The following is a 17,386-nucleotide window of genomic DNA, read 5'->3' as shown; positions in this document are numbered from 1 at the left end:
AATATGGCTCATACTTACAGAGCCCCCTATAAACACAGACATTCATCAATAGCCAGCATAGAAAACTGCCATCTATGCCCATAGTGTCTTTGCCATCCGTCTCTCACACTAAGTGGACACCTATACAGGCAGTTTAAAAGCAGCGATCAATGATTGCAACACTTATAACTCTGATGAAATGTTAATATATCATAAGTCCATATCATGATTGTCCTTGCATCCAGTTTAAAAGCTGCAATCAATGATTGTTTTACATATATTATTTAAGGGACAAAGTCGGCCATTTTTCATGAATTTTGACCATGAATTTTGTGTTTCCCATAGACCATAGACCATTAATTCATTTTCGCCATGGTTTCATTTAATTTGTCTGTAACTGGGGTTGAATATATGCATGGTCACCCAGCCTTTCAGTATCTTTCAACATGTCAAACAATATAAGTAGTATCTCATATCAAACACAATTCATGAAAAATGGCCGACTTTGTCCCACTAATCATGGGATACTTCAGGTTCTCTCTCTGCTATCAGACTTGTTAGTATTACTGTTAAATTACTACTGCTGAACAGATTCACGTTTTGTTCCATAGTCATCAGAGTGCAAAGTTAGCGAGGTCAGGGTATATTTCAAATGAACGAGTGCTATTATATAAAGTTTGACAGCCTTTGTTTTAAGAATACAGATTTGGTTGAAGTCTTGCTGTCACTCAATTCCAAGTCAACACGACAATACCTTGGTCAACTCAATATATTCACTTTGGGTCAAAAAATGCTATATGGAAATTGTTGTAAGTCACCTGACATACCTCATAAAGAAAAATGAAGTTGTATGTTTTTTTCTATACAGTATTCAGTTCATTTTGGTGCTATTCAATATAGTGGCACACCAGTTTAAATATATCATTTGGATTTCTCACTTGACCCAGATATTCCAGCTTTTCTGGGCAACTCTTATGGCCTGAAATTATTTAGGCATTACAAACAAGCGACTTAGCAGCCTATAGAGCTCTGCTTTGGTATGTAGAGAATAACAATTTGATGAAGAGGATTTGAATTGGTGGAACACCGGGTCACTGAGTGAAGCACACGAAGCAAAGCAAAGTCACTGAGGTTGAAAGGTATTAGAGGATGTTGGAAAATTTGATATTATGGATTTATCATAAACCCATGACCATATTGCTGCATCCTAGAACAAGGCTTTCAAAGATCTCCTGAAGAAAGAATTTAAGAAATGGTATGCAGACAAGGTTTGTGCCTCCATATCCGAGTCAGATGCCGATAGTAACGCCGACCCAGTCTTCAATATGAAGCTCACGCATCTGAAGCTCGTTCATGCAAAGTTAGTTGTCTGCTGTTCAGGAGCTGACTCGTCGAGGAGAATAACTTTGTGAGGGGTTTAGAGACGCTGGTATTTTGTTGTGTTTCCCATAGAAAAACTCTTTCAAATGGAATGAACTTGGACTTTGACAATTTCAGTTTTTCAATTTCAATATCAATCTCATGTTTCAACATAATGTAATACCAAATGATTGATGCTGAGATACGAGTACCTGTAGCATTCTTTGTCATACTTGTTGTACATGTATGATGATTTTCATGATATTTATTGAACACAGTAGTCAAATTTAGTAATAAAACAACTTTATTTTGCAAAATATGTTGTTGTGTGTGTGAATTTGACTGAGTGTACTGGTGCAATCATTTATGTGTACACCTGTGAAAAGTCAAGGTCGGGTGGAACTCAAACTTTCGGGCTGATGATGACGATTCGCTATATTGTATCGTCAGGCTTTCCTGTTTACATACTTTAGTTTTGAATGGTCGGTAGAATTTTCTGGATTGCAGAACATTTTTTTAAAAGTCATATTCAAAATATGCAGTCAATAAACGTCATTACATGCATGAGTACAAGCTTGCCTGTATATGTTGTGAGTGGTGATGCAGTACGACGTCATGGTTTGGATACTTCCGGCCACACTGGATGACGTCATAGTTTGGGTACTTCCAGCCACATTGGCTTTGGCCAGGGTTTTAGTGTACATGGGGATTTATTTTCCCGGCTATGAGTTTTCCGTGAAAATTCCATGTGAATAATTAATGCATTTAGAGTATTTTGGAATTTTAAAACATTCACATTCAAAACTCTGATGGTGATTCCAGGGGTTTCGTTAAAAGCCGGCCACCGGCCATATGGCCAGCTGTAAGGCGATCACGGCCGCCTGTAATTACCTGAAAATCATGTAATTGTTGTGCCGCTTACAGGAATGAATAGCTGGTAACAAACAGTATATCGGCAAAAATTTACAATGATCTGTATCCTTCATGCTGAATTACTTGTTTTCAACGCTTTTGCGAGGTTTTCAGTGAAAAGTTTGTGGTCGTTGGTTCGCATTCGTGTATCGTGCGATAATACTGGTACAGCTATAATACAGCACGGAACCCATCTGTACAACGTACACAGGGTGGTTGGAGGTTAGGGGTCATTGAGCATGTGCAGTAACGCAACATAATGTCGGCCATACGTAGTTGAAGTTACAAACCTTCATACGTAGTTGAAGTTACTCAGTTCGGTCGAAATGGAAACAGTTAGACGGGTTGGTTGATTAAGAAAGGTACAGTCGATGGCAATTTCTCAGATAATTTTGATACTTATGCGGCGTTTTATGAATATCTGTCAGGGAAGGTTTCTTCTGAATGCATCAGCAATCGCCCCCTCCTGGTGGCCGCAGATTGTGTTAAACAACGGCTTGCTTGTCAATGTAGTCAACGTTCGCGTTCATTCTTGGATTTTAATGACTGAGAGCCAAACGTTTGACTTGCTTCAACTCTGTGGGCATATAAATATCAAAACAGAATAAATTGAAGGTGTAAACTTTAGCAGACTGTGACGTTGAGTGGTAGGCTGTAGCCACGGTCCGGAGAGACCGTGCTGTAGCACAGTTGGTCAGGAGAGACCGTGCTGTAGCACAGTTGTTTGTGGTTTCATACACCGTACACGGCAATGCAGGAAGTAGGGAAATTGAATTACCAGCCACTGTCCACATGTATCGCCAAGTTCGTGACGGATTTCGCGCACCAAAAGCCACAATAATTCTTTCAAAAAACCAACATCGATGGCTCAAAATACATCTCTGAATTCATATTTTCTATGCTCTTTGCGTCAAAGATGATCTCCTATGCATTTTTTAGTGTGGTTTCCGAAGGGACCCATGCTTTCAACATAAAACGAACACTTTTTTACAACAGTCATTCATGATTTGAAAGTAGCGGCACCTTGATTCAGGCTATCTATACTGTTATCTCTGATCGTTTGAAAAATGCAAATACTTTTTTAAATAAAGTTATCATGTGTGATTGATGTACCGTTTTGTCGAGTTATTATAGCTAATTTGGAACAGTGTCGGGGGGGGGGGGGGGGGGGGGGGAGCTGCCATATCCAAACATCCTCATGCTTGGACGTTCGTACGGCTTGGCCGCCTGTAATTTTCATTTGGCCCCCTGTTTCAAAACTTAGTGAAACCCCTGGTGATTCAAACTTCTAGCATCTGCTTAAAAACATTTACATTCTTACCAATGTACAAAGTTCCTGAGATATCTAACTGAGTTGTTCCTCGTTTTGTTTGACCAGTGTGTGCTTCTCCACCATCCACTTGTAATGTTCCATCACGAAGATTTCTGAAACAAATATCACAAAAATATCACGTTCAAGTTTGACATTGGGGACTACATTGAAATAACTCATCTGAAGTGAAAAGTTAGCACCTTCCTAATCACCCTCCAGATAAATGTACATGGTAGCTTACTTGTAACAAGTCATTTTCAATGACAGAGTCCCCGTCAAATATAAATTTTATCAATGTACTATGGCGAAAGTGTGGAAATGTGTTGCTAAATACACTTTCAAGTCACAAGTCCAGTAGAGGGTGATAGTCTCAAGTATATGTACACACTTTGTCAGGATACAAGCATTGAAATATGCATGGCGGCCATATTGGATCGTATCACAAAACAAATCAACGTGCATATGTATGACATTGGTTAATGTCCTTGTGCCAACTTTGAATAAAATCAGTTGAGATGTGTCTGAGTTATGGCTCCATACACGAAAAAATTGTAACAAAATGGCCACACAGCGGCCATATTGGATCGTATCACAAAACAAATCAACGTGCATATGTATGACATATGATCTAATCCTTGTACTAACTTTGAATGAAATCACTACAGGCATCTCTGAGATGTCTGTGTGAATGGACGGACGCACAGACATGACCAAACCTGTAAGTCCCCCGTACGGTGTCTGTGGGGACTAAAAACTAGCACTTGCAATGATTCAGTCAAAAAATCCAACTAGCATGCAGGAGGCATTGACCACAGTGTTCATCTTGCCAAATTTCAGGAAAAGTTACCAAAGCGTTTTCAAACAGTGGGTGTTTACAGCTCACAGCAAACATCATACGGCATACAGCACATAGAGGATGATCACATAAGTCATGAGGCCCATTGTCCAAAGGACTAAAGATGCATGACGGCGATGAAAGTACCATCATTGTCAACTTCACATTTACGAGACACATTTAAATACACGTGAAAAAGTTTAAAACATAATAAATCAGACAAGACCGAGAAACAAGATGGTGTTGGTTTTTATTCTTCAACCCACTTTAGTTCTTGCATTTAGCGCATGCTCACATGGTAGCTTTGGCAAAATTTACTAAAAATCACATAAAAATGGATAAAAATATTATTTAAAAATAAAGTAAGGCATACATCACCAAAATTTGAACATTTCTGACTACATTTTAACTATACGAACACCAATGCCAAACAACGAAATGATCAAATCAGTGATTTTGAGGAAAAATTGAAAATACTAATTTTCACAAAAAGCTAAAAAAGTGACTTTTAAATGATTTAAACAAAAAAGAAAAAAGACACTTGGAGATATTTCCCCAAGTGACCATCAGACCACATTTCAGAAAAAGTTACCGAAGCGTTTCTGAGATACCTCCGTCCACGGCATACGGCACACTGTATACAGCATACGCTGGGCCATCACAGAGTACTTTAGGACCTATGTACCAAATATGAAAACTATCTGATCCGCAGTTTTGAAGAAGATTTTTAAAGATTTTTTGACCAAAAATGACAAAAATTGCCATAAAATACAAATATGCAAATTTCACCACCATTTGAACAAATCTCACAGAAGTCATCCTTAGTAAACTGCATATCAAATTTCAAAGCAATCAAACATGTGGTTTCAGAGAAGATTTTTTACAAAAAACAGCAAAAAATGCCCCAAAAATGTAAATATACAAATTTCACTACGGTTCGAACCAATTTAAGTGAGGTCACCCAAAGTGAACTGCATATCAAATTTCGAAGCAATCAGACTTGTGGTTTCAGAGGAGCTGGCAATTGTTGACAAACGACGGATGCCAATGACGGAAAATCAGCCTATTTGATAAGCTCCGCGTCGCTGACAGCGGAGCTAACAAATTGCATGTATATGTCCGCCATAGTGTATTACCCTTGTACCATGTTTGAAAGATATATGTTCATGCATGAACATGCATGTCTGAGATATCTCATGGACACATGGATGCAGGCCAGGTGTGATGCGGTAGTGACATGCACCGTGTGCAGTGGTGACAATGATGCATAGCCGAAAATAAACAAACAGAAATTGTAGCTCTGGAGATGCAATGTTAGATGTGATGCAATGCAGAGGTGTTATGAAGAAATACCTTCAGCGATACTTGTACTGTACGTATGTACACACACACACACACACACATACACCAACATGAATACCAGACAGCTTCTGTTGCCACCGCAACTTGATGTAAAATACCCAGAACATAAACTCACCTAGAAACTAACACAGTGTGCCACTCATTGTCATTAACTCTCTCTGTAGACATAATGCTAACAGGGCCAGATCCTAAATTGAAAGCAAACTCCACTTTTCCATCAGTAACAGCGATGCCAATGTAATCACCACTTTTGGTTGGTGACACACCATTCCACAGCACAGTTCCATCCTCAGCTGATGTGCGGAATGTCACTTCAAAGTTATTAGTCCTTTGCTGCCTTTGTCTGTAATGGAAAATAATTCTGATCAAAAATTCTTGGAATTTATGAACCAAGTACTTAATAACATGTGGATGAATGGCAGAGGTTGTGTGAAACCAATGATGGTGTTAAAATAATATATTGGCATTATGGTTTTGAAACTTGTAACTATATTATATGACTGGATTCAGAAGAGTATGGATATTTTTGGTCAAAGGTTAATAACTTTATTTTGCTATATACTTCTACTTGAATCAACGGTACTGATCATGATTGTAGGTTTGTATTAAAATAAAATATATCAATAACATATGCCATTGCAGTTTGCATCAGTACAATGTTCACATGTTGTTTTTTGGTTAAATTCTATCAAACATTATCTCTACGGTTTCAATCATAATATGAACGGTACAAGTACCAATTTAATCCATCTCCTCAACAACTTGGTGATTTGTTGGTTTTTTAACTCAATTATCAATATTTGGTGTTTTCTATATCCTCAAGACTTTTGTTCGAACACAAATTCACAGTATACAAGGGCTATTTTTAAGACATACAAAAATTCAAGTACAAGACATGAACATAGGGACTTTGATCCTATGACAGAACCCCATGGCCTGTGAGTGCAAGCGCACCGTACTAGCGGTATTTGCACGAGTGCTGCGGTGTATTCGGCGGCAGTCTTTTCACTCGCTTCGCTTGTGAAAGGACAGCCGAATGCACCGCAGCACGAGTGCAAATACCACCAGTACGGTGCGCTTGCACTCACAGGCCATGGGGTTCTGTTATTATTACATATGTTCTATCTTTTATTTGCATCATTTATCGAGAGAATCGACGATTAGTCTTGCGTACTACTTGTCTGTCAAAGCTTCAGGGCGACCCTGCGGAGTTATACAACATTGACATCACTGTAATGAGGCATCGAAACAGCTTTCACTTTTCATTGGTCAATGCCGCCACATCCTCTATTTTGATTGGCTAAACTATTGTTTACTTGTTTATCAAAGATGACGTAAAAGGAACGTCGGAGGGCTCAAACTCTGCTTGCGATCGCTCACACATACGTAGCAACACGCCATAGATAGCCGAACGAAGAGATATTAAAGATATGGCAAACGTAACTTGTCGAACGATCAAATTTCAGTGTTCACCGTGGCACGTCGCACACAAGCGCTCACTCAGTGTTATCAATAGCGTGTAGGACACACAAGCACAGATTAAACAGCTAAACTGCATGCAAGAGTGGCTTTCTATTGTAAACAGGGAATGTCCGGTGAGAAAACTACTGGCAAAAACGTCTCTGAAAACGTTAACTATTTAATTGGCTCCGCTGCGCCCGCAGTTATGTGTGTTTCGATGTATGATGGCCGTCATGTATTTATTTATAAGTAAGTGGTGATGTCAGTTGTCAAAAGTTATTTTCTGCCACTTGGAGTTCGCAGAAGAAAAGGTATATTTTAGGAAACCATATCATTATACTCCTTTATGGAAAATAGGAACTTTTAGAATAGGAACAATTTACTGAGTGTAGAAAAATAGTGTCAATGACACTGTGCTCCCATTTTACAGAGATACTAAGTACTAGTACACACATGACATTGCATTCTTACAGGATGATTACTAAGAAAATTCCACTGTAAGTCCAAATCAATCTTATACCCCAGCAATATGAAATGCTCCATCTCATAATGACTTTTACACATCTGACAGAAAACAACCCTAGGATCAAGACTATTATGTTTTAAAGCAATCCAACAAATGCTTTGGGAGAAAATGATTTTTTGACAAAAAATGGCAAAAATTGCCCCAAAAATACAAATATGAAAATTTCACCACAATTTGAACAAATTTGACAAAGGCCTACCCTGGGATCATACATACAAGTTTTCAAGGCAATGGGATTAGCGCTTTCAGAAAAGAAGAGTTTTTGACCAAAAACGGGAAAATCGCCCAAAAAATACAACTTTCAAAATTTTACCACAATTTAAAGAAATGTAACTAAAGTCACTATAAAGAGCCTGCATACCAAGATTCAACCAAATCTGGCCGGTGGTTACAGATTTTTAGCAATTTGCAGGATTTTTCCTTTTTTTCCTTCATTTGCATATTTTTGACTTTGACAAGTTCATTTCAACAAATTCACATCTCCGTCCCTGGATGCAAAGGTGCTGCGGTTTAGGAGTTTTTAATGTTGACAGACATACATCCGCACATACTAACTAAAATACATACATACATACATACATGCATACATACATATGTATAGACAGACAGACAGACAGATAGGCATGCATACATACATACATTTTATTTTTACAGCTTTTAACCTCCAACAGCCAACCAACCTATCAATATCAGCTTGTTCAACTTGATACTACTGCTTATAATAATATAAACAAGACTTAATTACATTCTAATTAAACATGCCTTGCTTATCAAGATTACGTCATAAAAAAATAGCGCCAATGGCACTTGATCACAACTGGCACATTGTGAAACTACTCTATCTCTGGGTACACCTGTACATGAAATACTGAATGGGTAGGTGCTGCGGGTTTGGAGTTTGTCAGTAAATGCACACACAAAACAAAGTCCCGAAGTAGCGAATTCCAGCCATTTTCAAACCACACTGTTTGTCAGTGGGGTAAGCAATATTCGCAAAAATCACATTTCCAGGCTAATAGACTATGTTTTACGAAATCACACGTCCTTATCACAAAATAAAACGATCTTTGTCTTTAAATCAATGCGCCAGTAAACAGGTCCAGCAGCTAGTTATGTCATCAAGTCTGTAATGTTAAGGGTCATAACAAATGTGAGAAATCTAAAACATTAAATATGTTGTTTTTTATCAATTTTATTACCAAAAGCGCATGAAATCTCTGATACTTTGAATCAGCCATCCTGCATATTTCTAACATTCATCAAAACCTCATTTCTGTTCCACAACTCATTAAATAGTCCATAATGCAGGATTGGTGTACATTCCAAAACTACATATATGAAAGACCCCTAAAATCAATTAGTTAAAGGGGGGTTAGAAATTTCCCAAAACTATCTAACCCCTGCTCCGTTTGGCTCCATTTTTCTGAATCGGAACCTTGGAACCAGTCTGAATATCTGTACCAAATATCAATGCAGTCTGTTCAGCGGTTTTTTACTTTTTGTCGTTTACGGAAATGGACACTGAGTCTGTCGACACCGGTTGAAGCTAACCCTGTATCACAACTTCAAGATGTGATAATGACCTATGGTCATTATGTTAAAAAATACCGCCAATGGCGCTTGGACATAATGACCGCCTAGTATTATCGACATTTATCAACAACCACACTCACTGTGAATTAGACAGACCACGAAGTCAATGAGCAACATATAGCTGAAAGACTATTTTTCACATTGTGATTTTAAGCTCATTTTTATGAGAAAAGAGACATATGTATATGGAGAAATAGCAGAAGACATATTTGTAAATTGTTTGTTAAGTGACAATCATATATGCATCTCTTGAAATTTTGTGGTTATAAGGTATAACACTAGTGTAAGAATAATGAGGTTAGAATAAGTTAGTAAAGCTAAGTTGACAGTAATTAAGATTACAAAATTATACACTAAGCTGGGGAAATCTGATTGAAATAAATGTTGAAAAGTAGCAAAGTCATGGTCATCTTTTGTCTAATACCTTGTGTAAGTTCATGAACTTTACATAAATCTTGCTGTAGATTTGTTGCTAATGGGCAATAACTGTGTTTCAGATCATTTGAGAGCAATCCATCCATGACAGCTTTAAATTGTAATATACTTCTATTTAAAGGAGAGAAACTTCTCAAATAATTTTTTTCCCTGTAATTTGCTGTGAGAACACATGGAAAGATGCTCAGGACTCTATGCTGGTGCTACCTTGATAACCAACCTACAACTTGTAACGTCATTGTCTAACCTGTTCACCCCAATTTCCTGTAGACAGGTCCACACTCTCCATTGATAACAATGGGTTTGGGCCATACCATTGTAGTGAAAGACTGTAACATGTGAGGTTGTGGATACTTAATCTCTGGAATGTCAAAGTCTGTATATTGACTCAAGGATGTTTACTTAACAAATGCCTAGGGTCATCTCAAAAGTGAGAATCTAAACTATGAAATATGTTTTTTTTAATGCTTTTGATGCCCAAAAGAGCATAGAAATCTCTTATACTTCGAATCAGTCATCCTGCATATTTCTAACATTCATCACAACCTCATTTCTGTTCCACAACTCATTAAATAGTCCATAATGCAGGATTGGTGTACATTCCAAAACTACATATATGAAAGACCCCTAAAATCAATTAGTTAAAGGGGGGTTAGAAATTTCCCAAAACTATCTAACCCCTGCTCCGTTTGGCTCCATTTTTGGAATTGAAACCTTGGAACCAGTCTATGTATCGGTATCAAATATCAACGCAGTCTGTTCAGCAGTTTTTGACTTTTTGTCGTTTACGGAAATGGACGACATCAAACACCGGTTGAAACCACCTCTATATCACAACTTCCAGTTGTGATAAAAACCAGCATATCTGTCAGGTTATAAAGAATCTTCAGCTGGTTATTTTTTTCAGAATTTTCATCCTATTAACCAAACACTTTTAACTCTCAAATTAACACTGCAAGTAAGTTCTGTTGAATAAGTTGAGCCTGTAGGTACTCAGAGAAAGCACACTGAAGAGACAAATGTTTGCAACTTAAGAAGTTCAAGGTCGTCAAAAGCATTATAAGGAAACATGTAACACTTTCATAGTCTGGTTCCCTGACCCATTTCCCCGGTAGAGGGCGTGGGGAAATATGGGGTCAGGTACCGGGTAGCCATCTTGAACAGAATTTTGTTCAAGATGGCGGAGGTTAGTCACCTGACAGAACGTGCTACAACAAATATGGCTGCTACCATGAAAACGCCGGTCAAAATTAGACTGGATCAGAATTATGTTCGAACACTGGTATCCGAACCAAAAACATTGGCACACGAGATGGGAAACATAAACTTAAAGGATTAATCCAGAAGTACGGGGAAATAGAGGTGATTGAAGGCTGGCTGTGATATCGCAGCAGTACTTGTCAAGTTGTTGTGTGCATCGAACGCACTAGGGTCATTGAGGTCATCGCCGACTGTGGCGTGACCCCAATGACCCGAGCACGTTCGATACACGCCACAAGTAATGCTGCGATATCACAGCTAATTGAAAGCAAACTTTGTTGGAACTGCGAACGACGATTGATTTCGATGGATAGAATGGTGTCCGAATTTCGTGAAAAATGCCATGCATCATGTTGACGTTCTAAAAGTATTAAGAGGTGTGCTAAATCACAGTGGCTAAATCATGAAGGTAGAAAGTCTTTCTTTCAACCTCCACGGCTTTGTGGTACAAACAAGAAGTTTGTGTCAAGTTAGCCTGAGAGTGCGAAACCCAAGAAAGATGAGAAAAGTTACAATTGTTACTTTCATCCAATCACAGCTTGTTTTGTTTTAATCAAATAGCGTCCATGTTTACATTAGCCGGTACCTGACCCTATATTTCCCCACGCCCTCTACCGGGGAAATGGGTCAGGGAACCAGACTAACACTTTCATTACACTGTTTACACAGATTGCATAATTGCTATAAATAGAACATGAGGAATCCTATAACCCAGGTTTACCATAAAAACCCTATCACTTTGACCACTCTTTTAATTGACCACTCTATTTTCCTCCTCAAAAAGTAATTTTATTTTCTCCTTTCTAAGTCAACCATAAATGGAAATTGGCACTTTCTCTATCTCTTATTTGACCAACCTGTCATGACAAACTATTTCTTTTAGATAACATACAGAGAACAATACATGACAGTACAGAATATGTAAAAGTTGGGATTCAGGAAAGTTGCCTTTACATGTTTTAATCATCCAAGATGGCAAGCATTTCACTATGAACTGCCAAAAAAGTTGAACTTTCTAATAATTCTATGCTAAAATTATTTTGGATTTGTTGATTTCCTAATTAATTCAATTATTTAAAATCATATTATTTTTTTCTGGGTGAATTGATAGGGTTTATACAGTGCAAGAGTTACATACAATGTAAGTCAAATTCAGTTAAAACATCAATTACTGTCTAACATTGCATCATTCCTATAAATAACACCTCAGCCTAGAACAGCACAATCATAATCTGCTCATTCACACAGGCAGTACTTGACTTTGAATGAATGACCTACTACATTTCACATGTGTAAAAAAATTGAAAGCATGGCAAAAAGTACCATAAAATTTGCAAATTTCGCCTTGAGTTCACCGAGTCATCTTCAGGTCACTCAGGAACCTGCACACCCAATTAGAAAGTAATGGCATACACAGTTTCAAAGAAGGTTTTATTAACCAAAAATGGCAAAAATTGCCCCAAAATACAGATATGCAAATTTTGCCATAATTTTGATGAATTCTATTTTGAGTTATCACAAGGCACCTGCACGCCAAATTTTAAAGCGATCTGACCATTGGTTTAAGAGAAAAGATTTTTTACTAAAATGACAAAAAAGAAAAAAAAATTCATTAAAAATAGAAAGCATCAAATATTGACATCAAATCTATATGTTTAAATGAGTTGGGCCCAAGGTACCTAAAAACCAAATATGACAATGATCAGATGTATAGTTCCTGAGTAATTGATTTTTGACCATTTTTGCCGTTTTTTCTACCTCATTTGCATATCTATGAGACTAAAAAGTTCATTTTGAGAACGGCACATCTACACCATATATGGCATCACTACACAAAAATCATCTTAATACGTGCAGCAGTTCGTGAGTTTTTGCGTTGGACGGACAGACATCCATACATACATACATACATACATACATACAGACAGACATCTCACATACAGACTTTTTTCAACCATATAACCTCCCAATTGCCATATATGTATGGCAAATGGGAGCTAAAAATGGCTGCTCTCAGATGCCTTACATGAATTTAAATTCTTAATGTAGTGTGTCACTTTATTTACACATGTGACTCCTAATTGGAAAGTTATTTAACACAGCATTGGATCATGGCCTCATTTTTGTGATAAACCACTGCCGAACACTAATGAGACGGCTTTGAAAAGTTACCATTTGATTTTAGACCTGATGCAACAAAAAAACACGGAAAACGAACCTCCCAAATGTATTTTTCAGAGGTTCACATTGATAGGATTAACTTTTTTAAGAGTTTACATCAAGACAGTACTCCAAGAGATCCTTTTGAACTTTGAGAGAGATCACCACAACTCATAACTTGACATATCATTGTAATGGATACACTTGCACACACATCCATTCACTTGCTAGTTAAATGTGAGAGCTCAAATTAAATCGATTTGTGTCAATCTGGCAAAATTTTAAAATATCTCCATGTGATTTGGCACCCTCTGAAACCTACAAATATGAATATTTGTATGCATAGGATAATGGTATACATGAAATATGCATATATAACAAGGCAGACTTGGTTTACTGCAATTCTGCCAAAATGACTTTCACAATGTTTTAGAACTTAGCACATCTGCAGTTTACAGGAATCAGTTTTGTTCTTAACCAACACTACCTGGAGAAGAGAAAACAAATAATACAAGTGTGTTCTTTCTCTTCAAAATCATGCATGAAATTTCAAAAATATGCCTTTTCTCATGAAACCAGATATGAACTGTAAATGCTCACGTGTTTCATTATATATTGCAGTTATGTGTAAATTTGAACCTTTGCCACATGTTTTCAACTTCATTGAAAGTATTATGATCAACATAATGAACATAATTCACCACAGATTAACTCTATAGGTCATTAAGTATTGAAATATGTAATTAGCTGAAAAAAATATTAATTTCTTTGACTGCTGTCATTGTATCACCACTTTATATAGCAAGTGTAATTGCCTTTGGTCAAGTCCTTCAAACTATATATTCCAAACTTTGAAAGCTCATTAGATATTCAAACTATAAATAAGCTGACATGAAAACTTAAATGCAAAATGACTTCCAATATTGATATAACCTGGTTTAATCATCAATGTACATAGCATGTTATGCCAATTTTGATCAAATAAATCCAAGTATATATCCCTAATTAGGAAAGTTCATTAAATACACAAATTAGGAATAGGCTGAAGCAAAAATGCTTAATGCCTTTCAATAAAGTTAGCCTACGTACTAGTATCTTTAATGTACATAGCAAGTTTCATCAATTTTGGTCATGTAAATTCAAATATGTATCCCTAATTTCAAAAATTCATTAAATATGCAAATTAGGAGCTGGATGAAGTAAAAATGCTTAATGACTTTAAATAATGTCGTATCATAGTATCTTTAATGTACATAGCAAGTTTCGTCAACTTTGGTCTTGTCAATACAGAAAAATATCCCTGATTATGAAAGTTCATTAAATATGCAAATAAGGAATTTGCTAAACTTCAAATGCTTAATGACTGTCAATAATGTTCTATTATAGTATCTTTAATGTACATAGCCAGTTTCATCAACTTTGGTCTCGTCAATTCAGATAACATTAGGGGAAGGCTCCATTAACTTTGATGGTACCTAAAACCCGAGTTGCTGCCTGCCAACTCGGGTGACAAACAGAAGACTTTTAATCCCCAAGGTGTTAATTTTCCATTGTTGTGATTATCTTATCGAGCTGGTGCTATGATAGGAACGTCAGGGCTGTAACGACTCACTCAATACCACGGGCACACACATATGCTTGCACATGGAACTATGTTGACAGGAAAAAGTGAACTGCCCTTTTTTCCATGCAAGTAATCTAGTTTATTCTTTAATTTAGAAAAGTCATCGTTGATGACACAGTCCCCACTTGCTAATAATGGGTACTTTGATTACATGTCCTCAGAGAGGATAGAGTCCTCTTCATTAATAAGGTCTGTGATAAAAATACTTTGATACACATGGCGCTCAATGGCCAAGAATGAGTTCCATGGTGATGAAAACATAAAACCAATGTAGGCCACCATCCTAAAGTTCATAAAATGAGTCAACTAGGAATTAATCAACAGGATGTTGCAAAACATTTTTGCATACAATTCTAACACTTAACAGATTATCACTGGTACCATATTTCATAAAGTTTGATGCAGTATTTACAACACTATGAGATCAACATCTGTATCAAGTTTCATCACATTTGACGTTGTATTAATTTGTGGCTATATCACCCTAATTAGGAAAGTTCATTACTTATGCAATTACAAATTAATTAAAATGACACTGATAAATGTCTTTTTCAATGTTAAAGCAATGTGAGCTTAACATCAGTTAACATCTGTATAAAGTTTCATGAATTTGATGCAGTACATATTTCTTGACATATCAGCCTACTTACGAAACTTCAATAATTGACATGTTACTGCTACATGACGTGAAACAAATTGACGAGCATATGTATGAAATAGGTCAATGTCAACTTTGAATGATACTGGTGGAAATATGTCTGAGTTATGGCTCTGTACATGAAAACATTGTAATAAAATGGCTGCCTAGCAACCATATTGGATCGTATCACATAAAAATCGACGTAGATATGTATGACATAGGTCAATGTCCTTGTACCAACTTTGAATAAAATCGGTTGAGATATGCCTGAGTTATGTCTCTGTATATGAAAAAATCGTAACAAAATGGCCACACAGCAGCCATATTGGATCGTATCACAAAACAAATTGACGTGCATATCTATGACATTGGTCAATGTCCTTGTACCAACTTTGAATAAAATCGGTTGAGATATGCCTGAGTTATGCCTCTGTATATGAAAAAATTGTAATAAAATGGCAGCCTAGCGGCCATATTGGATTGTATCACAAAACAAATCGACGTGCATATCTATGAAATTGGTCAATGTCCTTGTACCAACGTTGAATAAAATCGGTTGAAACATGTCTTGAGTTGTGCTCTGTACGTGAAAAAATCGTAATAAAATGGCCGCCTGGCAGCCATATTGGATCGTATCACAAAAAAAATTGACGTGCATATCTATGACATTGGTCAATGTCCTTGTACCAACTTTGAATAAAATTCGTTGAAACATGTCTGAGTTATGGCTCTGTACATGAAAAAATCGTAATAAAATGGCCGCCTGGCAGCCATATTGGATCGTATCACAAAAAAAATTGACATGCATATCTATGACATTGGTCAATGTCCTTGTACCAACTTTGAATAAAATTGGTTGAAACATGTCTGAGTTATGGCTCTGTACATGAAAAAATCGTAATAAAATGGCCGCCTGGCGGCCATATTGGATCGTATCCCAAAACAAATCGACGTGCATCTGTATGACATATGAAGTAATCCTTGTACCAAGTTTGAATGAAATCGCTTCTTGCATCTCTGAGATATCTGTGTGAACGGACGCACGCACGCACACACGCACGCACGCACGCACACACGGACGCACAGACGGACGCACGGACATGACCAAACCTATAAGTCCCCCCGGACGGTGTCCGTGGGGACTAAAAATACCGTCAATGACGCTGTACCTTCTCTAATGTGTGGCCAGGTCAGGTTATTGGTTGTTGGCATGGAGTTATTGGTAAATAGTTGATGATGTAGGGGCATGAGGTGAGATATGGACCCAAAGAACCCAAAAGATGATTAAATACATCAATCAAAAACAATTCTAAGCTACAGTATAAACTGCCTAAAGATAGTTCAGTGTGGAAAAAAGGTTAAAAAATTCAGAAATAAGAATTAACAGTCCAAAATAGTAATGATGCACTTCCCTACTGACCTGAGTGCATGTGAAATACACAACCTGGCATCTGTAAATTAAATGTATACCAAGTGATCATTTTAAGTCACTTTTAACTGTTTTTAAGGGATATTCCAAAGAGTCCTGTGGAAATGATGAAAACGCTTATCTGGTCTTGTGTTTGTAAAACCTCATGGCTGATAATTGTCATAGTATTCAAAAAAAATTGAAAGTGAAGAAATTACTGTTTTGAATAGGCATATTTTCCTTGAAATACATGACCGTGTAAAGAATATATGCTAAAAGTGTTTAAGAGTAAATTTCTTTTCAAAAAATAATTTAATCTGTGACCAAAGGATTTTTATTCTTTGAGTTTACAGATTCAAACATTGCAATTTGTTCAATCATCTTGTGCAGTGCAAAATTTATAAAATGACTGAAAACTAAAAAAAATTGGCATAATTACAGTCTTTGTGATGTAAAATCATGGGTTGACATCACGATAATTGTTAATCTGTTCGAAGTACTTTCTATAATTTAAAAAAAT

General features: G+C 36.9%; 1 protein-coding gene across 1 annotated transcript in view; it reads right to left on the bottom strand.

Moving 5' to 3' along the window:
- The window catches only part of LOC139137842 (agrin-like), a 246,189-nt gene that overhangs the window by 5,873 nt on the left and 222,930 nt on the right, over positions 1-17,386 (bottom strand). The window contains exons 27-28 of the mRNA XM_070706137.1: positions 5,875-6,102; positions 3,572-3,675 (exon numbers count right to left, since the gene is read on the bottom strand). Coding sequence (XP_070562238.1) covers positions 3,572-3,675; positions 5,875-6,102 — 332 coding nt within the window. The remainder of the gene's footprint in view (positions 1-3,571; positions 3,676-5,874; positions 6,103-17,386) is intronic.

The sequence above is a fragment of the Ptychodera flava genome, chromosome 7, assembly GCF_041260155.1.
Source record: "Ptychodera flava strain L36383 chromosome 7, AS_Pfla_20210202, whole genome shotgun sequence".
NCBI lineage: Eukaryota > Metazoa > Hemichordata > Enteropneusta > Ptychoderidae > Ptychodera > Ptychodera flava.
This window is presented reverse-complemented; position numbering and strand designations above follow the sequence as displayed.